This window comes from Ricinus communis, chromosome 10, assembly GCF_019578655.1.
Source record: "Ricinus communis isolate WT05 ecotype wild-type chromosome 10, ASM1957865v1, whole genome shotgun sequence".
Taxonomy (NCBI): Eukaryota; Viridiplantae; Streptophyta; class Magnoliopsida; order Malpighiales; family Euphorbiaceae; genus Ricinus; species Ricinus communis.
Window position 1 is genome coordinate 12066808 of NC_063265.1, and position 27783 is coordinate 12094590.

A 27783-nucleotide genomic window follows, 5' to 3' on the forward strand; every position below is an offset into this window, starting at 1 on the left:
GGATAAAATTAAAAAATAATTTGATATATAGGTTAGTTGGAGAAATATATGTCATTTTGTGTCAAGAGTGATCAGTAATTGAAAGTTAATATCCTATAATCGATAGTATGATTATCAATCTTACTTCATTTGTATAATATACACTTTCTATAAAAAAAATTAATTTAAGACTGTGATCGCCACTTAAAATAGCAACCATAGTATACATATTTTTTTATGAAATTAATATAGTAATTTTTTTAGAGAAAAGAAATCTATAGGCTATCCATAGCCAGCATAAAGATTTTAACAAATATAATTGTATGACATAATTAAAATATTAAAAAATATAAAAAAACAAAAGTTATTTATTTAATAATTGTAATTTGTATTGTATTCATTCAATAAAATATATTCGCACTCGTCTAAAATACGACCTTCTAAATCCGTTTCAAACCTATTCAAAAATTAATATTCGTACTCATTCTAAATTCGATTTTAGTTCTATTTGTATACTATCTAAATCCGTCTAAATTCTATTATGATTTATGATTTTTAACCTGATTAATGATTATCCTAGCTACTAAATATCCATTTATATGAAAAAATTTGAGTCAGAAAATAGATTATAACACCAAAAAGTGAATAATACGATGTTTTAAGATCATTGGAATTTGCATTTAAAAGAAAAGTAATAGATTTTTTAAAAAAAAAAAATTAGTTTTTATAATTCATTTTTTTACTTATATACTACAATTTTTATTAATATACAATTATTTAAATTTTAGTGTTTAAACTTTATTAGATATCATTAAAAATTAAAAATTTACTATTAATTTATTATAGTTACCATTTTAGAATATAATAAATTAAAATATAAGTAATTTTTAAATCGGTGGTTTCAATGCTCAAATTGAACTAGTAAATAACATATTACCGGTTAGCTCACAAGTCCAGTTTGGAAACATTGTTTTCAATTTTTTTTTTATATTTCTTATAAAATATCACATTGTATATTGTTAATATATAATTAATTAATTAATTTGTGCTATATTTTCTTAACATGCTCTCTTTTAAACTAAAATAATTCTCTTAATTTATTTCTTCCTTTACAAAACTTCCCAAACAAAGGATAAATAAAATATTAATAAATAAGTCTTTGTTTTAAAAAATAAAAATTATCATATTAAGATTTTAATCTCTTATTTTATAAAGTAAAATTTCAATTGTTAGTGCCGTGTCCAATTCGCCTACAAAATGGCTGGGCTTGAACAGTAATAATTAAGTTTGAGTTCGGTCCAACACAGATTCATAATTTTCACCTGGGCCAGTATATATATACGAATCGGGTCGACAATTGTGAAATTGTAACCCGGGCCAGCTATATGAAATAGTTTTATTTATTTATTTATATAGTTTCATTACCAGAATGCCAGTGCTATGGACGTGGCTATCCAGAAATTTATGTATTGTTATCATTTATATAATAATATAGAAAAGTTTTATTTATAGCCTATTACCATGATTTAATTGCATATATTCTTGATGTGATGTAAGAAGTTTTAATATGATAATTATAATGGTAACTAAAGCAAAGATTTTGGATTTCGGTCAACTAATTGCAATATATATTTATATTAATTTTTAAAACATATTTTTGATACGTGTATTTTATTTTTAATAAATAGAATTTTTATTTTGATATATGTACTATTTTTGACACATGGGATTCAAGTTTATGTATAATTTTATAATTTTTTCTATTAATTTATTGATTAATGAATTTTCTTCTTAATTAAATATTCATTTTAATCCTAAAAAACATATTGACAGTTAATTAATTTTCCAATTAGATAGTGATTAATTAATAATAAATTAGTTTCTTAATTAGATGATGATTAGTTTTTTAAGTAAATAATTATTAGTTTTCTAAGTAGATAATGATTATTCTAAAAAATATCATTATTAATTATGTCTTAATATTATATTAACTAATAAATTAATTTTCTAATTAAATAATGATTCTAATTATAAAAAATAATTTTTTAATATTATTATTTAATAATAAATTAATCTTTAATTATATAATAATTTATAATTATAAAAATAATAATATCAATTATATTGATAATTTATATAATATTAGAATAAATAAATAAATACTTTAAAAATAATTCTAAAAAAATTAAATTTTAAAAAAATTAAAGATATTATAAAATAGTTAGTTTGTTATTATTTTTTAAAATATTATAAATCAATATCAAATATTAAAATATTTATTAGATTATATTATATATTTGATTTTATAATTAAAATAATAATAACGGTGGTAAAATATACAGATAAATGAGTAGCTTATAATTAATTAAGGTAATTAAACATGACAATTAGGTTTTAAAAAAAAGTTGGTCAAGCTTCTTATAGCATGCCACGTGGCAAGCTCTAAGGGCATTCCATGTATATATTTTGCAATAGACGATTTTGCCAATTCACTTGTCTAAGGAAAAAGAATTGAAAGGTTTTGTTCAAGGAGAAAGAGCAAAAGAGAAAATATATTTGTCTTGTATACATGGATTCTTTGGTAAAATTTACCAGGAGGATTGAATTCTCTATGAACATTCGATAGCATTGTGAGGGTCATTGTCCAAGATGACACTTGTGGTATCTCTTTCTCTCCCTGTGAAGAGAATATTTGCAATACAAGTTCTGAAAATGGAGTAAAAGTACATGAGAATGTCTAAAGCAAAGGGTAAAGAATCAAGGTGTTGTGGGATAAAGAGGGGGACAATGATAAAAGTGCAAGTCTCTGGTCTCAAATAGTGTCTGAAAGTGAAAGAAATCAGTAAACTATATACACTTTCTTTCTTTTCTTCTTTTGTTTATCAGAATATTTTGAATCTTTGCTGTTGCTCTTGTTCTTTACAGATCTCACTATTGGGCTTCAACTTTAATACCAGTATCAGTGTTTTGCTTTTGAATATTTTTGCATTGGGATTGATTACTCTCACATTTTCCTCTCATTACTGGGTCCATGAATTACTCCATTTCCATGGTTAGATACTTTATCGGACTAAAGTAAAAGTCATCTTCAAAATTAATGTTTCTTTTCACACAGGATCATATTGAAATCTTTCTATTTTTTCTCTTATATATTCACTTTGCAGCCTTAACTCATTTTTAAATTCCAAAAAATGTAACACTTGCTTCCTCTAAGTTGTAACCAAGTAACAACAAGCTCATCTTATATATGACTTTCAAAATTGAAAGCGAATCAAGAGCTAAAAATTGAATATTATCTTAAAACTATACTTGCTCCATGCTTGGTCTGGTTTTGCCTGTTAGTTAAATAAGTGATGGGTCTTGCTAAGTGGATAACTCAAGTATGGCAGTCAGCAACCACGATCTTATGTGAGGTAGGGGGAACCTGTTTGACTGCCCTACAATTCAAGGGTCCAACTGTGCAAGCTGAGGACCCAGAAGCCAAAAACTGTGAATGTCAAGTGCATTAAGAAACCTGCATAATTTTTCTGCGGCTGCTGTCTCTCTCTGTAATGTTGTCTGCTGGTGAGACCCCATACAGATCGCCAAATCTTGCAGGCCAACTGTGCCCTTATATCACTATTCCCACCCAACACCACTTTATTATACCACAACAATTTTTACATAATCTTATTGAATTGTCATGGTCATAGTAAATAAGCAAATGTCTAGAATCTGACAAATATCTTCAAGGGCTGCTCTCTTTAAGGGCACTTTCTTATAATATCAATAACATAACATTATTCTGTTGTACATTCTCTCTTTGGCAAAGGCAAAACAAAGGTCATTCTGAAAAAAAGATTTTTATTGCATGCCAGTGCTGCAATAGTTCAAGAATTTGATTTACCAAAGTATAAAAAATATCAAGAAGTGAATACACACATTTACCTTATAACAGATGAAAGACATTTAGAACAGAAAAGTAATAGAGTAACATGTTAGGAACATGGGTGATTGGCATTGTTACTGAAAATTGGTAGTCATATAGGTCTCAGTTTGATTTCACAAACCACTAATGCACCAAAAATACCTGCATGTGCACTCTTTATAAAAGAAGAAAGATATAAGAGGAAGAAGAAGTGTGGAGAGGGAAACTTTGATCAAGAATTCAACAGTTGTATTATTCTTTCTGTCACATGATGTATATATATAAGAAAAGGAGAGAGAAAAGGGAATTGTCAGTGAGGACCAGCATAACAGGTTGCTTAGCTCTACAATCCATGGCATAACATTTACCTAATATATGATATAAACTTGTTTAAATACTGGACTAAGCCGAGTTCCAGCCAAACGTGATTAAGTTTGTATTTATAAATCAATTCTTGAGTATAATCTAAAATGAAATCAATCTTTTCAAAATTTAGGGCTACAAATATTGAAGCTGAAAATTTTAGGCTGAAGCATGCTCGGACTGGTACTGGTACAACCGTGAACAGATCTACTTGTAGTCCGTCTCTTAAGACAAAAAAATGGCTCCAACCTTCAGGTGATGCTTCCAGTAGACAATGGTGGCAGACTGGCAGTGCATACATGTATCTTTCTTTTCCCTTTTTAATTAGTTTTAAACCTTACAGGGTGACTGTCCTTGATTTCAGACTTATTTTATTGGATCAAAATCCAACAAGCAAGGATTTTTCTTTAAAAAATAACATTTATTTCTTCTAGGTGGGTACTTCACTGGCATCAGATCTCTAGTAATTGCTACTTCTCTAAACCCAAGGATTCCATGAACAAAAGATGGTTAATCAATTATCAAGATTATATAATTGGAAAAGAGAAAACCAATAATTCAAATGTATTGGATAGAGGGTTTTGGGCAGTCAAAGATTGGGTTGCAAAAGCCAATTTTGTAACCTAACACCAACACTAGCAAGCCAGCCATAAAGCAAGCAAGTATTGGAAGGTTAGATATTTTTAGAGTTTTGCCTTCTTTTGTGTGGTGTGGGGGGTCAACATTTGTCCCCATTCAAACACCTTTTCTCAGAAGGGAACATAAAAAAGAAAGAAAGAGAGATGGAAGGACAGCATCTGCTGCAAGGGTTTAGGCTTTTAAGAACGACAAACAATAATTTTGGTTTGTAAAGAAGGGTCCGAACATAGAGAGAAAAAAAACAAGATAAAATAATCACAGTTCAACCCCCTTTTTTTTTTCTTTAATTCTTTGATTTTTATCACTCTACCATTTGTCTGTATGTGAGAACAAGTTGGGTTAGTTTTTGAAATGACCCAAGTAGCTCCCTCAACACAAACCCTTGCTTTGAGACTATCCTGTTGGAAATGACAATTTGTTCATTTGAGTTTGTACTTTGTTCCTAGCTCCAATTCTTGAAGGGCAATCTTGTCTTCCTGGAATACCTTTCTTGGATCATTGACCCCTCAGGATAAGTGCTAAAATCCTCCTCCACTCTCTCTCACGATAATGTTGTTCTGTTTTAAGACTAATATTTTAATGAAAGAGGACAAGTTTATTGCTGTTTTTGAACTTTTCCTTTTATTCAGTAGAATTATGCCTCTTGGCACTACAATTAAGATATAATAGATTAGTCCTCAAGTTGTAGTAATTTTTCTATGCTACATTTCCCTATAATCTCCCATTATTGATAGGCTAATTTAGCAACTTGGCCACTAAAAAAAGGCTTCAAACAACAGTTGGCAATTTATGACTAGAGCTTGACCTTCTTGTCAAGGGTCTAAAGCCCTTTCTGTAGAAAAGGAAAAGGCATGACTAATTTTTCCATTTTTTAATAAAAAATGGAGATAATTATATTTTCATTAAAAGCAAATACAATTACTTTGGCTACAAGGATACCCAATATCTTGAAAGCAATTTTTACCTGCATTCCCTAAAACTTTTAAAATGATAATCTTTTAAAAGGTAATAACTCAATTAGTATCCAAATTATCTTTAAGAGTATAAGTTTTGAGTTTGAATCTCAATCAAAAGTTGGAGTCAATTAATAAAAGAAATTAAATAGGCTATTAGCAGTTTAAACCTACTGACATTCAACTTTGAATCATTTCATGAATACAGCTTTGCAATGCAACAAATTCAATTTTTACTACAAAAATAAAAACATAAAGCACAAAAAAATCGATCTGTCTTATTCATTGGAAACTAGGGTACAGCTTAAGCTTTAGTGCTATGCCCACCTCAAAAATGGTAGTATCAAGTGTGAATCCATGTGCCCAATGATGGTTGGCCCAGTCCACCAATAATTCTCTCTAATAAACAGCCCCACCTCATAAAAAATGGCACTCCTCTTTCATCTTAATATGAAATAATCACTATACTTGATGATACAAAGAATGTTTAGCTAAATAAATCCAAGGTTGTGCTGTAAAACACTTAACCTTGTTAATATAAAGCCAACTCCAGCTGGTACAGCAAGTCTCTGAAGCCTTCATTCATTACGATGCCTTGCTACTTGTGCAACCGACCCACAGCTCTCTCTCTCATAAAGAAAAAGTTATAAAAACAGTAGGCATATTAAACCGGCAGAAGAAGTAGTAGCTAAAAATAAAGAAAAAGATAAGTGTTAAATGCTTACCACCAACCGCCTTTAGTTATATCTCTCTCATTCTTCAAGCCTTGTAGTACATTCTTTCTTCTTCTCTCTGCTTCGAAGCAACCACTTCACTCTCTCTCTCTCTCTCTCTCTCTTCACTCTTCACTCTTTCTAAACTCGAATTCTTTTTCCTTAAGTTTAGAGAGTTAGCTCTCAGTTTTTCTGATCTGTTGTAAGACATGAGTAAACAAGAGTTTATGAAGATGCAGGTACCCTCTTCATTCTTTTTGTTCATTTCTTGTTATATATATATGGCTTTGAAGAACATATATGTTCTTTCTCAATTTCTTGTTTGTTTTCTTCTCTAATATGGTTGTTGGTTTTTGGGTTTCTTTTCACAGCAGACCTGTGTTCTTAAAGTGAATATACAGTGTCATTGTGATGGATGTAAGAAGAAAATAAAGAAACTTCTGCAAAATATCGACGGTGTGCTTCTTTACCTACTACTATTTCTTTCTATAAGGTTCCTTTTTATTATCGTGCAATTTTTTTTTTGTGCATGTTAATTAATTAAACTTAACTGGTAAAGCCTGTTTCTCATAATTTGGATTTAGATCAGTAGGATATATATATGTTTTGGTTTAGCTGTCCAACAGTTTTGAGGGCCATGACAAATCTTAAAAGAACAATTAATGAAGTCAGATACTAGATGCAGACTCACATGTATGATGCTCTGGTTCATAAATATCAGATCTTTCCTTAAATTTTATTAGCTCTTCACAGTGTGTTAGTCAAATTCTGGACTTTTTCCCTAATGAATTGATATTGTTTTTGACAGGGGTGTACAATACTCAAATAAATGCAGAGCAAGGGAAGGTAACTGTGACAGGAAATGCTGATCCAGCAATACTCATAAAGAAGCTTGAGAAGTCAGGGAAGCATGCTGAACTATGGGGAGCTCCAAAGGGCTTCAAAAACTTCCAAAACCTTCCCAACAATCAATTCAAGAATATGCAACTTGATCATGGCAAAGATAACAAATCACAAAAGGGTGGTAAAGGAGGACAACAAGTACAGCATCAAATGCAACAATTCAAAGGATCGAAGGATCTAAAAATGCCCCATAAAGACCAGAAATCTGTCAAGTTCAACATGCAGGATGATTATATTGATGCAAGTGATGACGATTTTGATGACGATTTTGATGAGTTTGATGAGGAATTTGATGATGATTTTGATGATGAAGATGATGAGGAGTTTGGTCACGGTCATGGTCATGGTTATCAGGGTCATCATCATTTGCCTAACAAGGCGATGCCTATGATGAATAATGGCCATTTGCCTAACAAGGCGATGCCTATGATGAATAATGGCCATTTGCCTAACAAGATGATGCCAATGATGAATAATGGCCATGGATCACATGGTCCTCATAATATGTTTAATGGGCCTATGCTTCATGATAAAAAGGATGGTGGTAATGGGGGAGGAGGAGGAGGAGGAGGAGGAGGGAAGGTCAAGAAAGGTGGTGGGGACTTCGAGATACCTTTGGTAATGAAGGGCAAAGGAGGCAATAATAATGATAGTAAAAATGGTAAAGGAGAAAAGAAAGGTGGAGGTGGTGATGGAAAGAATGGTCACAGCAAAGGAGGGAGTAAAAAACAAGATGGTAAAGAGAAGAAGAATAGTAGCAAAGGTGGTATTGGTGCATTCTTAAGTTTCGGTAGAAAGAGTAAAAATGGAAGAGAAGACAGTACTGATAAGAGTATCAATCATCACAACTCAGCTGGAAACAATAACAGCAAGGGGGCCAAGAAAGGTGGAGGCAAAAATAATGACGGGGTCCATGATTTTAACAAAACGAAACAAGGGTACCATGAACTCGATGTTAATGGTGGGAGTGGTGCCAAAAACATGGCGAAGATGGGGCAAATGGGGCAGATGGGGCAGATGGCGCAAATGGGCCAAATGGGTCAGATGGGGCAAATGGGCCATATGCGCCCGATGGGTAGTTATGGAGGGATGGGTAATTTTCCTGCAGTTCAAGGACTGCCTGCAGCAGCAGCAGCAGCAGCCATGAATGGTGGATATTACCAAGGGATGGGAGGAGGCAACCCTTACAGTCATCAACAGCAGCAGCAGCAGCAACAACAATATATGGCAATGATGATGAATCAGCAGAGGCAAAATGGGAACGATATGTTTCAACCAATGATGTATGCCCGGCCGCATCCTGCAGTTAACTACATGCCGCCGCCGCCAATGCCGTCTCACCCGATGTCCGATCCCTACACTCATGTCTTCAGTGATGAGAACACTGATAGCTGCAGTATAATGTGAAGTCAAGTAGAGTAGTTTAATAAATGTTGTTTATGCTTATATGGGATATATGAGCTTCTGTAATGGGTTGCTTATACAAAGGGCGCAAGGTTTTTCAAGAAACCTTTACCCAAAGTTATGTGTCTTGGAAATAGGCAGTAATTTTTGTTTCAAATTAGCATCATTCAAACCCTTTTGTTTGATTATAGTGGTGTACATCATTTTGCCAATTTTTGCTTGAGGAAGCAATTATAGAGCAATGTATAAGAACTTGGTCATGGGTGTAAAAGGTATTCTATCTGATGATGGTTGCCAAATCTGCACAACCTTTGTGTCATTCTCTGTTGGTTTGAATGGAAAAGCAGCTTGGCAATTGTCCCAACAATTTCAAATTTTAGGTACGTTGGGGGGTTCAAACTTTATTGACTTTGAACGTGTGAACGTTTGGATCTTTTTTTCTTGCTTTCTTTTTTAATAGCTCAAATCAGTTTCACTAAAAGCAAGAGACTATTGAAAGTGATTGATGTTATGGAGTTTTCTCCTTTCGGCTATGGACCATGTTTAAATCATGCTCTAACAGGGTTGCCCTCCTCATGTGGCATGTCGGCTCACGATATCCATGGAGCTTCTGTACTTGTGTCATTTGAGAATTGGGATGGAGTTTCAACCATTGAACTTTCGTTACAAGCAAAGCAAACAAAATACTTTGTATGCTTCATCACATGATAATATTATTGATTGCCCCACATATAGTATAATTCAGATCTAGTCATTTTCAAGTTAATTGCCTAAGCGAAACATGTTGGTTAAATAATTCAGAAGTTTGAGTCATTGGATTATTATGTATTTAGCAACTTGATAAGCACATGAAGATTATTATATGGCCTAATACTATATACTATTGAAAATTTGCAAATAGAAGAAGGCTAGGGCCCTTTTCCAAGAAAGGTGAAAAGATTATATCTAGGCTGGTTGCCAGGCTCAGTTCCCTGTACAAACTCGACCCATTTAGGCCTAATATCAGTTCTGCAATACAAAACAGTGCATGGCAAACAAAGCTCTTCCCAGTTTTGATTGACAGGTGTTTCTTCACAGTTCACACACTCCAACCCATTTCTGCTGTCTTGTTCATATGCTCATACACATCTTTTAGCCTTACTCTGCCAAAATGATCATGTGGAATTTCGCTCCTGAAATTACTCGTTGCACTTGCTGAGAAAGAAAGATCCAAAATCCACCCTTAACATACCCAAGCAACTAAAATGTTCATATCTCATTTTTTGGCAAAACTATTGACTATAAATTACACAAATATGCTCAATGTCCCTTCGCTAAACTATTCTCTTGTCCAAGCTTTCTTGATTCCTACAATGGCTTCTTCTTCGCTTCAATTTCTACTGATTATCCTTGGAATTTCCTTTGTTGTATTTGTGTCTGATTCTCAAACCCTTTTCAAGCCAAACAATCTTATGTTACTAACCCACAAAGATGGTGCAGCAAATCTGCATGTAGCTAGAATTAGCAAGAGAACCCCACAAACCCCGCTTTACTTTGCTGTTGATCTAAATGGGAGGTTCTTGTGGGTGAATTGTGAAAAGAACTACGTGTCATCAACATACCGTGCCCCAAGATGCCACTCTACTCAATGCTCTAGAGCCAACAGTCAATATTGTCACAAATGCTCCTCCAAGGCCCGACCTGGGTGCCATAACAATACCTGCGGACTCATGTCAGCTAACCCTGTGACTCACCAAAATGCCATGGGAGAGGTCGCTCAAGATATGCTCTCAATTCAATCCACTAGAGGGTCCAACCCTGGTCCAGTGGTGATGATACCTCAATTCCTCTTTGTTTGTGCACCTTCTAGACTATTACAATTAGGGATACCAATATATGTTCAAGGTATAGCTGGACTAGGACATGCCCCTATTGCCCTACCAACTCAATTTGCCTCCCACTTTGGATTTAGACCAAGTTTTGCCTTATGCCTAAGTTCCACTTCCGCACACTCGGGGGTCATTTTCTTTGGTCAGGGTCCTTTCTACATGCTTCCAGGAATTGATGTTTCAAGTTCGGTGGGCTATACACCACTAATCATTAGCAGAGAAGGAGAGTACCATGTAGGAGTGAGATCCATCAGGATAAATCATAAAGCTGTTCCACTGAACACATCTTTACTAAAGCTAACCAAACGAGGTACTGGTGGAACAATGATAAGCACAATAACACCATACACAACACTTGAACACTCAATTCACCAAGCTTTCACTAAATTTTTCACTAATCAACTCTCATCAATACCCCAGCTAACACCTGTGGCACCTTTCAGTGTCTGCTATGACTCAAAAAGATTTGCAAGAACAAGAGCTGGGCCTGGAGTTCCTAATATTGATCTTGTGTTTAGCAGTGAGAGTGTTGTATGGACAATTTTGGGTGCAAACTCTATGGTGGAGGCTCATCCTGGTGTGTTATGTTTAGGGTTTGTTGATGGAGGGTTGCATCCTAGAGCTTCAGTTGTTGTCGGGGCTCACCAGTTAGAAGACAATCTTGTTCAGTTCGATTTGGCTAGGTCAAGACTAGGTTTTAGCTCTTCACTGCTGTCTCAAAGAACAAGCTGTGCCAACTTTAATTTCACCCAAACCCCATAGAATTGCTGGACAAAGGATGGTTTTGTACATTAATTGTCTAATATAATATATAAGTATATATGTTTCTTGGCCTGTTTGTTTGTTGGAGTTTTGTATTATCTGATTAAAACAAAAGCTTATTACTTTCTTGATGGTTTAATCAGAAATAATTTTATTTACTTCTTTTAAAAATATATTTTTTAAATACAGAACAATTATATTTGAAAAGCATATGCCATGTATTAAATGTATGTCAATAAATTAATAAAGTTTAATGCATAGTTATACCATCAAATTTTATTAATAAATTAACTCTCACAATTTTTAATTATTTTTTTAACCATTCACACTCCCCTCAATTTTCTGTTTTTAATTTATTTTAACCTATGTATACATATTTTGTAATATAAATAAAATATGAAAACACAAGAGGTATAATTGGATGCCAGAGGCATTAATTGTGTCATAATAGTGTGTTACAGCATGGCAAATGTGGTGCCATGTCAGCAAGTAGGCCAACGGGTATCATTCGATGACGTGGCGAAAGGCACATTGGCCACATCAGCTAAATGGTAACGTTGACCAAGATAAAGTGAGAATGGGCCTATGAGAAAGACGTGTATCGTCCAATGAGAAAAGAGCAACAAAATCCTAGTCACTCTCCTCTCCTTCCTTTGCTCAACACACAAAACAAACAAAAACGCTCATTTTCTTTTTTCTCAGACACTAAAACGGCAACAGCGCATCAACAGCGACGACACACAAAGTGTCTACTACTTCCCTTGAATCGGAGCAGTAGCTGCAGCGAGCAATTAGGGTTTAAACTACAGTAGAAACAGTTGAAACAAAAAAATGCATTCGTTTGGTTACAGAGCAAATGCTTTGCTAACGTTCGCCGTCACCATCCTGGCGCTAATGTGCGCCATGGCTTCTCTCTCTGATAACCTAAATTCGCCGGCTCCTTCTGCCCAAATCCAGGTCTGTTTGCATCAAAGTTGGATTCTTTGGATCTGTTGGAATTTGAACCCTAACTGGCGATTTTTTTCTTAAATCTCCGAATTCTGTAGATATTGAATATCAATTGGTTTCAGAAGCAGCCGCATGGAAATGATGAGGTAAAAGTTTTCTTTTTCATTTTTAGTTTTCTGTTAAATTTTTTAGATTCCAGAGATATTTTGAGTTAATTTGTATGCAGTCGAACAAATATAAACGGGGAATTTTGCACCATTGATTGTCGATTTCGATAATTAGGGAATATTTAGTTAATTGCAAACTTTAACATGCTAAATGAGTCTATGTATAGGACTTTTATATGCACATACAGTCAGCTTCCAAATTCTAGGTTAACTGCCGTGTAATTCTTGTTGCGATGGAAATGAATTGAATTCTCATTTTTGTATTGAGATATAGATGCAATGTTACATTTGATGTTAGAACTTAGAAAATGGTGATCCCCAATTTCTTTCTTTTACTTCAATGTCGCAGTGAGCAAATAAATTAGGCAAGATTTTTGTTTCTATTGGGATCCGCCTTCGATATCTACCTACATTGAAGTCATCTAAACTTTAAATTTTATATTGTCGATGTTAATATCTGTCTCTATTTCCTTGTGGTATTGAAGTTAAAATAGTTTTAATACATGAATGTTTTGGATGCATTTGGAATATGTGGTTCATTTATGTTTCTTTTATTTCTGTGTAGGATTTATTTGCTTAAGGTACATACTATAAATTGGCATCTAATGTTTCACCATCTGAAAGTTTATGACCACATCTTAACTCACTCTTAAAATGGGTTGACCCTTTTTTGCTTTAGATTGCTTGGTTATTCTGATATTTTGCTGATGCGCAGAATTATGTTATCTTGGTTAGACCACTCAATAGCCATAAGATTCTTTGTTAACCAGACATTGGAAAATTTTGCGGAATTCGAACGTTTCCCACTCGCAAACATTATTGGTTTTTGGTCTAGACTTTGCCACTATCAGCCATTAAGTCACTAACTTGCATAGATTTTGAAGTTATTGAAACTACCAGTGAAAAGGGGGGAAATTGAGGTTGGCTAACAATTGAAAGGATATTTCCTGTGTCATACAATGCTGAGGATAACCAACTGCGGGATGTCTAGGGGAATAAACATACAAAACTAAATTCGTGGATAGCAATCGATATAAATTTTGATGTAAATTTTGTATCTTACTCATTAGAGTTTGTTTCTTATGAACTTGCACCTAAATTTGCTGTTCCACTCATGGAGGCTTATACGAATTGAAATAATATTGACTGAGAAAAATTTCCATGTAAGCAATACAGATCTAATTTGGACGCAGATGGCCTAGTTTCTTCTTCCAAGACAATTTCTTATGATTCTTTATTATAGTTGGTGTTTAACAGTTTTTAAAGAATTTTTTTAGTATTGACTGCTATGAGTCAGTATCTAAAAGCTTGTACCAGACTAAATAATATGCTAGCTATTGATATAAATGTTGACTAAGTTGTCTTTCATTTAATATAGGTCAGCCTCACTATGAATATAACAGCTGATTTACAGTCATTATTTACATGGAACACAAAGCAGGTATGTGATTTGTAACTTTCCTTCTATTTATAGTTTTATAGTCATTTTGACCCACAGCTGCCGTGAGTCTTTTGTTCAGAGGCAAGTCATCTGGGTGTCCTGTCAAATGTTTCATCTCATTGCTTTTGTTCCAAGGATGTCTTGTGATACATATGATTACTTGTGAATGTCTTGCATGTATTGTAGTATGTCTCATGATTGAGACATTATTATAGTTAATACATCTCAAGATTGAGACATTATTATGTTTATGTATATCAAAATTAAGCTGCCAATATTATGAGTCTGTTGCTGTATTGGTTTTGTTTTTGGAATCTTTCATTACTTATTCTAGAAGGCTGTTTTAAATTATGCGTTAATCACTAAGGTCTTTCTCCAACATGTGTAGTAATCAAATTACCGTTTGTTGCAGGTTTTTGTGTTTGTAGCTGCAGAGTATGCAACCCCAAAGAATGCCTTGAATCAGGTACCTCTAGGTCCTGCAATTAAGTAGTTTCTGCTTCAGTTCTGGTCCTATAACACACTAGTTATAACTTGTGAATTAGTGGTGGTCTAGAATCAGTTTTTGCCTTATGATGTTTTAGGATATTGAACCAAGCCTATTTCTCTTGTTTTCTAATGTTGGGGGTCTTCTAGTGCTTAAGATTGTGTTCACGCTATGTGTTAGGTTTCACTTTGGGATGCTATTATACCTGCCAAAGAGCATGCAAAATTTTGGGTTCAGACTGCAAACAAGTATCGTTTTGTTGACCAGGTATAATGCTTGTACGCGAAGATGTTTATTTTCATTTTTCCATGCATAGCTGTGAGCCAACTCTGGCTTTTGTGTTGCTATGCTTACTAATGCCTAAAAATTATTATTGAATGTGCAGGGAAGCAATCTTCGTGGTAAGGAATTCAATTTGACTTTGCACTGGCATGTCATGCCCAAGACTGGGAAAATGTTCGCTGACAAACTAGTCATGCCTGGATACCGCTTGCCTGAGGAATATAGATGAACAGAATAGTGTTTTTGATGTACTTTGTAGCTGTAACTTGAGCGGTTTTAATATGGAATGATTAAGTTCAGGAGAATTAAAAAAGAAAACCTAGTACACAGAAACCTTCATTATTGGCATAGAAATTGAATGCTGTTTGGATTATGGGTACTTTTGTCATCTTTTTTAGTTTCTTTATCTATTGGTTTTGTAGGTATTGCTGTTAAATTTAAATGCTGGCAGGCCAATGGCTAAGAGAAAGACTAATGGGAAACTCCTTGTGGGCGTGAGAACATTCATCTAGCCAAAGCTTTAGTGAATGTGAAAATCTGATAGCAATCGTTCGGCTTAGCTCTTTTATTTTTTAGCCAAGCCCTTTTTATTTTTCTTTTATGATGCAAATTTCTTTTCGTTTTCTTTTTCGGGTACCATGTGCTGCATCAATATTGGGACGATAATTCTATGCAAGTGTAGAAGAAGCGTAAATGAATCTTTACAGTGGCAATAATATTAAAAAAAAAACTCTTAAATTGCAAATTATGATTGGCTTGATATATTTACGACGCCCGCTTATAAATGGTCTCCTCTAGATCACACACAGCCCATTTAATTCATTCATTCTCAATTCCTCTCTATTTCTGACCCTCTCTCGTCTTGTGCATAGCCCTCCACTGTCCTGATAACGCTTTAATGGGTTTGATTACAAGACCCTTGTGGTTCTTGGGGTCGACAACTGTCCTGATAACGCTTTAATGGGTTTGATTACAAGACCCTTGTGGTTCTTGGGGTCGACAATGGCCTTCAGTTTAGAGGCTCATAAGCAATCGCCGGCTAAGAAACGACGCCGTATTTCTCAATCTCATCCTCAACAAGTAGTCAACAATCCATATTCTGATCCAGATGCTATACACTCTTCTACTATTAATGTTGAAGTAGATGCTGAAGACGCATTAGAACTCCGAAGAAAAGTTGAAAGACGCATAGTTCACATCCCATTTGATTCTCTTTCTTCCTCTTCTTTACATGCAAAGAAAGTTGATGATGGTGGTCAAGAAGGGCTAAAGAAGGTAATCATTGCCGTTGATGGTAATGACAAAAAAGGGCTGAAGAACGTAAAGAAAGCTGTTGATAGTGATAATCAAGAAGGACTGGTGAATGCAGTTCATGGTGATGATCGAGAAGAGTTGAAGAACGTAAAGAAAGCTGTTGATGGTGATGACCAAGATGAACTAATGAATTCAGTTTATGATGATGACCAAGAAGAGTTGAAGAACGTAAAGAAAGCTGTCAATGGTGATGATCAAGAAAGTATAAACAAAGCTGATGATGATCAAGAAGGACTAAAGAAACCTGTTGATGGTGATAGTCAAGTAGAGCTGAACAGCATAAAGAAAGCTGTTAATGGCGATCAAGAAGAAGGGCTACAAAACGTACAAAAAGCTGTTGATGTTGATGATCAAGAAGAAGGGCTAAAGAAGGTAAAGAAAGCTGTTGATGGTGACGAAGAAGAGCTAAAGAACGCAAAGAAAGTTGTTGATAATGACCACCAAGGGGGACTCAAAAACGTAGGATTGTGTGATCCGGGTCCGATACCTGATGATTCGTATCTCCTGGATGTGTTATTGAACATCGAACCAAGTTTTCTTGATGACCTCTACGACGATTTGCCAGATGAGTAGTGATAGATAGGCAGATATAAGAGCTTTTCTTTCAGCAACTGTAACATTTTAAGGCAGTATCTATCTTGTACAAAGATTTATGCAGTAGGATTAAGTCTTCATTTCTCATACTTTCTTGCTGTGTATAAGTTCAATGCATAATCCATCCAAAACTGATGAACAAATTCATTGTTTTTGTTTAGATTTTCTTGGATCTCTTTTTCCCTTGGAAGAATTAACTAATTGATATTTTCTTTTAATCCACATCCTATTGATGAACCCAATAAGTATGTTTACTCAAGCAAGAAATTATTTCATGCATTCTACTGGTATTTTATTTTTCATTATTATTTTTATTTTTTACCATAAAATCACATCAACTCTTATCATCTAAAAAGTAATTATTGCTAAAATAAAATCACAGTTATATTTTGTAATATTTTTAACATAAAAATGATAAAAAATTGAAAAATATATATTTCTTAATATTAAATAATAAGTTATATGTGAATTATCTTGATAAGGGTTTACCTTTAATATGATACAATCAAATTAAAAGTATAAAATTGTAACGTTTTCTCATTATAGAGTTTTTTTCTTCGTTTTAATTAAAAAGAAAATTATCCATAAATTAAATTTTAAAAAAAGACCTTAATAGTGATTAGGACAACCTTATCCCAATACTCGAATCCGTTAAACCTAGCAGCCAATCATACCCTCTCGTCGTAGACTAACTGCAAAAAACAGGTATAGTTTTCACCTTGACCTTTTTCTCTTCTTTGCTGTACCAAAAAAATCAGGTAAAAACAAATCCTAATTTCTTTCTTAATATACTATCTCTTATACATGTATGTAGGCTTTGCATTTGCTCTGAAACAATGTAGGAAAAATGAAAAGAAATTGAGGCTTTGAACGAACCAAAAATAAGTCTTCAATTGACGTGCACATGCCACCCTGTAATTAAATTTTTTGGTGAAGTTCTGAACTTGACATGTTTCAATCTCTGGGTTTGATTTGTGTTTTGAATTGTGTGCTTTGCATGTTATAACATAGCAAATCATGCAATATGCGTTTGATGAGAACTTTTGTTATATTCGTTTACAATATGTGGTAATAATTGCTGATTGCTGTTAATTAATTTAGTTAATTTTGACAAAAATGTCTTCTTTTCTATGGATTAGCGGTTATATAATGTGGGAATGCTTTGGTTTGGTTATTAATGCTAGAAGAATGTGTTTAAGAACCAACAACTAAAAAAGAGTTTGCTTTTAGGGTTTTATTGTTTCTGACGAATATTGGTTAATCAAAACTTTGATTGCAGCTAAAATTTTGATATCTCACCAGAAAGAAATGAACAGCCAAGTACCTCCTGGTATTGATCGAACAAGGACAAATTGGACACCCGTAATGGAACGTTATTTTATTGATCTTATGTTAGATCAGATGCATAGGGGAAATAGAATGGGTCATACTTTTAACAAGCAAGCTTGGACGGATATGTTGAACATGTTCAATGCAAAATTTGGGACCAAATATGACAGGGATATCTTGAAGAGTCACTATACAAATTTATGGAGGCAATACAATGATGTGAAGAATCTTCTTGAACAGAACGGATTTTCTTGGGATGATACTCAGAAAATGGTGATAGCTGAAGACAATGTTTGGGATGCCTTTATCAAGGTCTTTTTTTTTTTTGTTTCTACTGTTTTTCCTTCATCTCTGAACATGTTGCATGTACTTTTATTTACAAAGTGCATATATGCAGACCCACCCTGATTCCCAAAGCTACAAAAGGAAGTCTTTGATGAACTTCACTGATATGTGCTTGATATATGCGTATACAGTAGCAGATGGACGATACAGTCGGTCAAGTCATGATGTAGACTTAGATGATGACATTCAAGGGCTGAATATTGGTATGTTAGTTAAACACATGATTCTAAAATGCTAAAGATGTTTAGCTGACTGGAAGTCAATCATTAGCATGATTAGTATGTTCAACATTGACCAAAACTTGGCCAGACATACTATTTGAACTTCCCTGACATGTCATGGGCCTTATTCTTTTGGTGTGCTAAAATGTCCTTAGTCCGTACTAAGAGAGGAATAGTAAATTGATGACTATATTTTATGAAACTAGTTATGGTTGCTCTCTAGTAGTTTCTACTTTTTAGCTATTACAATAAGCTTTGTTTATTCTCGAGTAGTTCTTTCTTTTAGCATTACAGTAAACTTTCATGTTCTTTTTGAAGAAAACAATACCAATTTCTTTTTCAATAAATGGTGTTGGTATAGTTAGCGTTGGCCCAACGAGTACTGAGCATGTGAAAAAGGATTGGACACCAGAGATGGATCGATGTTTTATTGAGCTTATGTTGGACCAACTTAAAAAGGGCAATAAAAGGGATATGGCATTCAGCAAACAAGCGTGGAAACATATGTTGACTTTGTTCAATGAAAAATTTTGTTCTCAATATGGCTTAAGTCTTTTAAAGCGACGCTATAAGAAGTTGTTCAAGTACTATAGTGATATAAGAAGCCTACGTGAGAGAAGTGGATTTTCTTGGGATGAAAGACAACAAATGATAATCGCTGATGATGCTGTTTGGGAAAAATATATCAAGGTATAATGCTAATTCTATGTCGTGATTTAATTTATACTGCTACGTAATAATGTATACCTACTATGGTGGATGCAGGCACATCCGGATGCACATTTATACCGAAAAAAGACCTTACTGAACTATCGGGATTTAAGTTTGATTTATGGAAATCAATTCATCAATGGATGTGGTGACCATGTGCGCCATGATAAGAACTTTCAAGATGGAAAAATCCAAGTTAGGACTGGTGAGTTTAACATTTATTTTAGCATGTTGTACTTGTCCTCTACTTTTTGAAAATTGTTCAACTAAGATTTACTAAATATTTGGTATCTTTCAGGAGTAAGTTTTGAGTCTGGTCATCACCAATATTTGACCTGACACAATTATAATCTAATCATTTTAAGGTGTGATGCAATCTGTGGTTTGTTGGTTGATTTGTGTTGGGGTTGAAAAATTGTTGGCTTACACTTTTTGACTATATTAGATGCATGGTAATTCATATGCCTTGTCACATACATAGTGTCTGAAACCTATAGGTATGTGTGTATATATATATCTATATATATATATTATTCAAATGAATTCTAATATATAAGTGGTTTATCGTTCATGCAGCTGAAGAAAATGATATTTATGCCTCTGCTGGAAGTAATGGCCCTGGACAATCCTGGACGCCAGCAATGGATCGTTATCTCATTGATTTGCTGCAAGACCAGGCACTCAGAGGGAATAAAATTGGTCAGAAATTGACAATTGAGGCTTGGACTGAAATGATCAGGTTGTTCACTGAGAAATTTGGGTCTCATCATGACAAGGGATTTCTCAAGAATCGATACAAACATTTGAGGAGCCAATACAACGGCATTAACTTTCTTCTTGAGCAGAATGGGTTTTCTTGGGATGAAAATCGAGAGATGGTAACAGCTGAAGATTACATTTGGGATTCTATTATTGAGGTGAATTTCCATAAATCATTGTTCATTGTACATACTTTCATTATTATTCTGTCTCTTACATTTCATACAAGCAGGTCCATCCTGATGCTTGTTCATATAGAAATAAGTCTGTGCCAAGCTATCACAAGCTATGTGTGATATTTGGTGAAGAAAGTTACAATGGAAGAAACAGTCATAGAGCTCATAATATAGATCTTGATAGTACGGACCCAGCTTTTATAATCAGTAAGTTTCTTGTTTCAGTCATGAAGTTTAGTTTAAGATATTTTGTGGATCGTTTACAGATTATTATCTCAAATCTGAAAAATAGTATAAGCACTCTTGTAATAAGCTTGAATGGTGATGATGTATGGTGTAAGTTACATTATTTTGTAGATCCATGTACTTGATGCATTTTGTATGATCTTGCATGTTGCCTTTGTCTCATATGGCTGAACTGTTACCAGATGTTCACTCCTTATACATGGCAGAATTGTATGAATAGGTTCAGGGTCATGAATCATCGTGTTCCTAATTAATTGCCAATTATGCTGAGAGAGTGATTGTGAACTTCTTCTATTTGCAGGAGACAATGTTCAATGCCATGCAAATGGCGATTGCTCCAGGACAGAGTGGACACCTTCAATGGATCGCTATTTTATCGACCTTATGTTATACCAAGTGACAAGAGGGAAAAAGACTGATTACAGTTCGGATAATCAAGCTTGGATAGATATGGCTGTGTTGTTCGAGGAAAAATTTGAATTAAAAATTGACAAGGAGTTTTTGAAGGGTTATCACATAAGTTTAGGGAATTTGTTCAATGACATGAAGAATCTACTTGGCCAGAGAGGATTTTCTTGGGATGAAACACAGCAGTTGGTCAAAGCACATGATGATGCTTGGGATGCCTACGCGAAGGTGCTTCTCTTGTTTCTGATTTTATGTGTCTTTTCCTGTTATAATTAATTATATATGGTTGACGTCTGGTCTAATGTAGGAATATCCAGATATCAGATCATACAGAACTAAACGCACTCCAAACTACAATGACTTGTACTTGATTTTTGGAGATTCAAATTCAGATGATGGGGGCAATCAATTGGTTCCAGGTATTTGCTGTGATGGTGATGGATTTTTCTTTTGGCTGACCTTGTCAATGTTTTGCAGTATGTAGCCCTATAAGCTTTTCTCCTTTTTTCTACTAATTTTTTGAGATTCCTGATGAGGTTATCATCAGTACTAATGATTGTTGCACATCTAACATGCTTGATCAAGTCCATATTTTCATGCATCAACTACTGTAATTAGTCATTTCCTGGTTAGTGCTTTACTGATCATGCTTTGTTGTGTAATTTGTTCAAGGAGTCAAACATCAAAATAGCTACTGCTATAGAACGGATTGGAGTCCACTGATGGACCGATTTTTCATTGATCTAATGTTAAAGCATGTTCGTCAAGGAAGTATGGTCAATTTAAGATTTAACAAGCAAGCATGGTATGATATGGTTTCAAAGATCAAGGCTGAATTTGGATCTGAGCATGACAAAGATGTCCTAAAGAGTCGTTTTATGAATTTGAGGAAGCTATTTAAAGATATGAAAAACTTACTTGATCAGAAAGGGTTTGCTTGGAATGAACTAAAGCAGATGATAGTTGCCAATGATAATATTTGGAAATCTTATGTGAAGGTGCTTTTTCTTTTTCTTATTGAATAATATGGTAAATAGAAATCTTCAAGGTTCTCATAGCTTACATTTGGCTACAATGCAGGAATACCCAGATGCCCGATCATATCGCAATAGAACTCTTCCAAATTATAATGACTTGTTCTTGATATTTGGAGATAAAAACAATGATGGAAGACTTGATGACTCAAGTCACTCAATTGCTGCTGATGGCTATGTCCTGGAACTAGATGTTGGTGTGTCTTTCCCTTCCCCTCTCTTCCTCTACACATTCACACACAATTCAGTTATGCGAGGACATGATTGCAGTTCCAAATTAGCATTACTATGTCCTGGAACTAGACGTTGGTGTGTTTTTCCCTTCCCCTCTCTTCCTCTATATATTCACACACAATTCAGTTATATGAGGACATGATTGCAGTTCCAAATTAGCATTAGCTGGTAGATTTGTGGCTAGAACCAGTATTATGGCCCAAAAGCTATGTAAAAACTGCAGTTTTCTGTGCTAATTACAAAGTTGAGCGAATGTGCTGTTGACACCATAAATAATACGATATATAACTATTTGGAGATTTGCTAGTGTTAGGCAAATAACTTCTTTTGTACTCGTTGGATTTGCAGCTGATGATGACGACGGACTATCCCTGTCTGGTTATGATCGTCCAAAGATAAATTGGACAAAGTCAATGGAAGTCTATTTCATTGAACTCCTGTTAGAACAGGTGCTTAAAGGGAATAAGATTGGTCAGACATTCAATGAGCAAGCATGGGCCTGGATAATTGCCTCGTTCAACGAGAAATTTGGCCTTCTATGTGATAAGGATGATATAGAGAGCTGGTATTTAAGTTTGATGGAAGAGTATTATAACATCACAGATCTTCTCAATCAGAAAGGCTTTGCCTGGGATGAAATTAAGCAAGCAGTGATAGCTGATGATGATGATTGGAAATCTTATTTCAAGGTGGGTGGTTATATTTTTTTTGGGGGGAGGACTTTTAGTTTTTATATACATAGAGAAAAGATAAAGAATTCTAACAATCATAAGAAAAGTAGTATATCTTTCTTTATAGAAATAAAAAAAGAAAGATGATTTTATCAGATCCTTACTGGATGCTAGAACAATTATCCCCGTTACTACTTCCATCTCAAATCGACAAGATTCGGCGGGCCTTTGATATCATTTGGCTATAAGTAATATTTTTCCCTTCTCTGAACCTTGTAGTTGGCAGACTGTATAGATCCCAAGAATTCTTGATTTCCAAACATTTTATTTAGCTTCTCTTATGATGAAAGTTTTTATGCAGGAACATCCAGGTGCAAATAAATACAGGAATAGAATCTTAAGTAGTTATAATGATCTTTTTATGATTTATGGTAATGAAGCGCCTGTTGGAAGATTCAGACATTCAGGTTCAAGTATGGAGATTGACTGGAATACCCGAGACATGGGGCTTGCTGGCATTTTTGGAGACGCACTATACCGAACTGAAGAATTTGAAATATCTGATCATAGGAAGAAACGGAAAACTATAGCTACATCAACCTCAGCAGCTCATAGGAAAGTTCAGAGGCAGAACATGGAGGATCCAGAAGTACTTGCTCGCAAGGCACATATGATCAAAACAAGTGGAAGTAAGGAAGAAAAAGAAGAAGTGTCGATCGAAGCTATAGTCAATGCACTCCAAACTATACCAGACATGGACGATGAGCTCTTCCTGGAAGCCTGTCAACTTCTAGAGGATGAGAAGAAGGCTAAGGTGTTTGTGGCAATGGACGTAAATCAGCGGAGGAAATGGTTATATAGAAAGCTCCATAGATAGCATCTGGCTGAACTATTTACCATTGTACAATACAAAAATCGTGTAAAAATAGGTCTAATGTTAATGCAAAGCAAGTTTACTTCACGCTCTTTCGCGTATCATGGACCTGACAGGATAGAAAATGTGGGTTGGTATAGAGTTGTGGTGGTGAATTTATTATGTCTTCGTGTTAGATAAAAGTGTTCTGGGAACACAGGATGACTACCAAAAAAAGCTTAGCATATATATTTCCTTTCCTTAATGATACCTTGGCTCTCTACTGCCTTAGAAACCTGCAACTTCACCAACCTTTTGAATGGTAAAACCACACAGGGCAGCTTTCAAGTTCCAATCTTGTGTCTTATTCTTGTTTCAACAGTTGCTGCTTTCTTACTTTTAGGATTTGATGTTTTTTTTAAAGTTTTTTATTTTATTTTATTTTTTTTATGTCTTGCGTTTGCAAAACGCGTTAAAATATTATAAGCAATTTGAGCATCAAATTTCAAAGACAAACAAAATAATTATTGATGATGTTTAATTAAATAAAGATCTAACAGTTCCTAAATCATAATCAAATGCAAGATCACAATTTGTAGTCAATAGAAAAATTAAAAGAAAAAAAATAGAACACACGCTCGCTCGCTTAACAGAGAGAGAGAGAGAGAGAGAGAGAGACTCCAACACTGTTGTGAAATGGCATGGCCTTCTCTTTCTCTCTTCCTCTGAACTCCATTGCAGCGCTTTCATTAACCCTTTTCTCCACTTTCCTTTTCTCAAAATCCACTCTTTACACATTCCCAACTCCTGAAATACACCATAGATCGCTCCTCACACAAAGCCAGACCTTTCCTCTTTCTTGCTCCTCACTACCCCAATCAAATGGCATCATCAACTACCTTTATATCCACTTTTGTCTCTTCAAGGCAAATTTCTTTCTCTCAATTCTTTGCCTTTCTTTATTCATTCTCCTCCACTTTTATATTCTCATCAAAACAGCCCAATCCCATTTCTCTATTGTCACTACGAAGCTCACTACTCACTTAAATCTCTCTCCAAGCATGGGTGGAGTAACCCTTTTGGCTCTAGGTAATGGGGCACCTGATGTTTTTGCCTCTCTTGCTGCAGTTAGGTCTGGCCAATATAGAACTGGGTTTGGGGCTATATTATCTGCTGGTACATTTGTTTCTGCTTTTGTGGTCGGATTTGTTGCTATATATGCTGCACCGTTTAATTTGGATCCTGCTTCATTTGTTAGGGATGTCGGGTTTTATTTGGTAGGAGCTCTGTTTTTATTTTATGTGTATTTGAGTGGGGAGATTACTTTTTGGCAAGCTGTTGGATTTGTTGGGTATTATGTTTTCTTTGTTGGGTTTGTGTTTTGGACTGATTTAGGAATTGGCGGTGCTCATACAAGAGATTCAAGAGGAGAAATGGATTGTGAGAGAGATGGAGGTGTGGTGGTTGGCAGTTTGGAGGATGAGAAGCAGGGTTCTGGGTTGTTTGAAAGGGCTTGCGGGAAGGTAAATGTTTTTTTTCTTAGAAAGTAATGCGATATTGTGGTTCATTCTGTGATCTTGCGTGGAATGGAAATGTTTCAAATTAGTATGTTGTTCATTGCGCTCCTTTGAATGCTAAGCTGTGCGGTTAGGTGGGTTTAACTATAGGTTGTTAAGTTTTTTGTTAGCCAGGCTGAAATCAAATTTCTAGTCTTACAAATGGGACTAGATGATATTCAATAGAGCTAAAATTTGTAACAGTCCTGAGATAGAACTTTCTTCTCTTATTTTTTAGCTTTTAGTTTTCAAAGAGGACTTATTGATAGTTCTGTTTTTATTCCAATAATTAGTACAAACTTGATTGTTGCAAATGCATAATGAAGCATTAATAGTTCTATATTTATTTCCACATCAGAAGGGAGTTACAACTCGAATCTATGATTCACTTTATGTAGGGTATCAAGTTGTACCCTTTTCTTCATCTGTGAGAATTTACTATTTGTTTCTTTAGATGTTAGATAGGCTTTTGCAATTTTAGTTAAGTCAATGTGCATTGTACTGCTTATTAAGAGATAATGCCTTATTTTGTGAGTACAATTGAAGGCGTCCGAGTGCTTTTCTGAATTGTGTTGGCAATTTTGGTTTTCCCGTATTTCCTGATGTTAGGTTTATAAAACTTTTGTTAGCATGTCTTTTGTCGAGGGCCTTCTTTTCTTTTATTATTTGTGGCTCTATAATAGATGGCTCATTTTGTCTCAAGAATGATGCCTTGCAAGTGATATAGAAGTGAGTAATGGATGGGGCATTTGACACCTGTCAAATCATTTCTGTAATATCTTTTGTTCGGAAGGCTGCTCTGGAGCTTTGGTGTCTGCTTCTACCCAAAACTCTTCTTATGTTCATTATGCTGCCAAATTGGAGATTTTTAAGTTCCTCTAGTTTTTCTTTGATACTCTCTGCATTTGTAACTCTTATACCTTTGTTGTGTGAATTTCTTACACATCAACTGTTTGTTGCTTCATTTTCATTCTGTATCAATGCTGTACATGGATATATGCAAGCTGAGTGATGGATAATCTCTGAATTTTTCTTGGACTGGAACTTACACTTAATTTTATCATTTATATCTTTAGGAGTAAACTGTGATTAACTTTCTAGTTTTGATTGTCTTGTATTTGTTACAGATCTCAAAAGTATGGGAGCTCCCAGTCTCATTTGTTCTAAAGCTCACAATTCCACAAACTGCGCCTTCAGAATGGAACAGGTTGTACCTATCTGCCAATATCATTCTTTGCCCTTTAGCACTTTTATATGCCTGCAACTCATTCATGCCATTAGATCATCCCATAATTTTCCTCCTCTCAAATGCCCACTTCCCACTCTGGTTCATAGTACTCCTGGCAAGCTCGTCTCTCGCAGTCCTTCACTTCATACTGGAAAAGGAACCCCCAAAGACTGAGCAAGTTCCTGTAGTGCTGGTGGCATTTGTAATGAGTGTCTTTTGGATATCTACTATTGCTGGAGAATTGCTAAACTGCTTGGAAGCACTTGGGGTGCTTCTTGAAGTGCCTCCTTCACTACTTGGACTCACGGTACTTGCTTGGGGAAATTCCGTGGGTGATCTTGTGGCTGATGTTGCAGTCGCCAAAGCAGGCCAGCCGGCAATGGCCATGGCTGGGTGCTTTGCTGGACCAATGTTTAACATGCTTGTTGGACTGGGAACAGCTTTGGTGATACAAACAGCTGATGTTTATCCAGAAGCTTACGAACTTCATTTCCACATTGGTATTGTAACAGCATTTGTGTTCTTGTTTTTGAGCCTGATGGGGTCTCTGCTAGTTATCACTTGGTCCAGATTTCGAGTGCCTAGATTTTGGGGCTTTTGCCTGGTGGGTCTTTATGTCTTGTTTATGGTAGTTAGCTTAGTCATTGCCAAATTTTCAAGATGACCATTCATTCAATCCATGAAATCAACAATTTGTTTAGTTGTTGCCAAAATGCTTATGCCAATTAATAGGATATCTTCACATAAAGGCCTATATGTCAGGATAGATGCAGTATATACTCATTCATTGTCAGAAGATAATGTAAGGATTATGGAGTTTTTAGTCTATAATCTGGAAAATGCAATTTGTTTCTTGGGTTCCTGTGCACAAAATTTTGAAATTTGCTGTGTGATTGCAGTTAAATTTTGTGGTGTTCTAATTTGAAAACAATCTACTTTTAGTATCTAGTGTCCTCAAATCAATGAACATTTCTAGCTAGGGTGAGATTTTCTGCTATATGATTTGTTATTAATGTCTTTTGCCTATATTAAAACTAAATGTTTATCATGCAAAATTGAGTTTTCTCATATTAATATTATGTTGTAAAAATATATTATCATAAATCAATTTTCTATATTCTTTAGCGACATGGTAATCATTAAAAATAATTTATTTTTCTTATAATAATAACACCAAATACCCAACAAGGTAGAATAAATTATTTGTTAAATTATATTATTATTTGTATATGTATTCTTTTTCTTAATAATTAAAAGATACAAAGTCTCGAGCCAAAGTACCAAAATC

General features: G+C 34.7%; 5 protein-coding genes across 12 annotated transcripts; all 5 read left to right on the top strand.

Annotated features, from left to right (window-relative positions):
- The first annotated feature begins 6415 nt into the window (after positions 1–6415).
- LOC8285533 (heavy metal-associated isoprenylated plant protein 34) lies at positions 6416–9180 on the top strand. 3 transcript variants are annotated; one of them, XM_048380214.1, is made up of 4 exons: positions 6416–6793; positions 6926–7010; positions 7363–7835; positions 7875–9180. In XM_048380214.1, exons 1-4 carry the CDS (start codon positions 6764–6766, stop codon positions 8862–8864), a joined length of 1578 nt encoding a protein of 525 aa, XP_048236171.1. In that variant the 5' UTR covers positions 6416–6763; the 3' UTR covers positions 8865–9180. The 3 variants fall into 3 exon arrangements, with proteins under 3 accessions (XP_048236171.1, XP_002512349.2, XP_015570634.2); XM_002512303.4 differs by having other exon boundaries at positions 6929–7010; positions 7363–9180; XM_015715148.3 differs by having other exon boundaries at positions 6417–6793; positions 7363–9180.
- A 213-nt stretch (positions 9181–9393) lies between these two features.
- LOC8285535 (gamma conglutin 1) lies at positions 9394–11622 on the top strand. Its single transcript, XM_048380215.1, has one exon. It carries the CDS (start codon positions 10106–10108, stop codon positions 11489–11491), a length of 1386 nt encoding a protein of 461 aa, XP_048236172.1. The 5' UTR covers positions 9394–10105; the 3' UTR covers positions 11492–11622.
- A 492-nt stretch (positions 11623–12114) lies between these two features.
- On the top strand, positions 12115–15189 carry LOC8285536 (signal peptidase complex subunit 3B). The gene is made up of 6 exons (XM_002512306.4): positions 12115–12448; positions 12538–12585; positions 13985–14047; positions 14460–14513; positions 14715–14801; positions 14920–15189. Exons 1-6 carry the CDS (start codon positions 12323–12325, stop codon positions 15043–15045), a joined length of 504 nt encoding a protein of 167 aa, XP_002512352.1. The 5' UTR covers positions 12115–12322; the 3' UTR covers positions 15046–15189.
- Positions 15190–17410: 2221 nt separating this feature from the next.
- LOC8285537 lies at positions 17411–23819 on the top strand. Of its 6 annotated transcripts, none has more exons than XM_048369577.1 (13): positions 17411–17429; positions 18004–18365; positions 18451–18601; positions 18981–19309; positions 19385–19535; positions 19907–20247; positions 20322–20472; positions 20813–21147; positions 21227–21395; positions 21592–21917; positions 22000–22150; positions 22536–22876; positions 23220–23819. In XM_048369577.1, exons 2-13 carry the CDS (start codon positions 18033–18035, stop codon positions 23733–23735), a joined length of 3294 nt encoding a protein of 1097 aa, XP_048225534.1. In that variant the 5' UTR covers positions 17411–17429; positions 18004–18032; the 3' UTR covers positions 23736–23819. The 6 variants fall into 6 exon arrangements, with proteins under 6 accessions (XP_048225534.1, XP_048225533.1, XP_048225532.1 ...); XM_048369576.1 differs by having other exon boundaries at positions 17425–17482; XM_048369575.1 differs by lacking the exon at positions 17411–17429 and adding an exon at positions 17499–17654.
- Positions 23820–23961: 142 nt separating this feature from the next.
- LOC8285538 (cation/calcium exchanger 5) lies at positions 23962–27350 on the top strand. The gene is made up of 2 exons (XM_002512308.4): positions 23962–25234; positions 26395–27350. The coding sequence occupies exons 1-2, from the start codon at positions 24413–24415 to the stop codon at positions 27157–27159; spliced, it is 1587 nt and encodes a 528-aa protein (XP_002512354.2). The 5' UTR covers positions 23962–24412; the 3' UTR covers positions 27160–27350.
- The last annotated feature ends 433 nt before the right edge of the window (positions 27351–27783 follow it).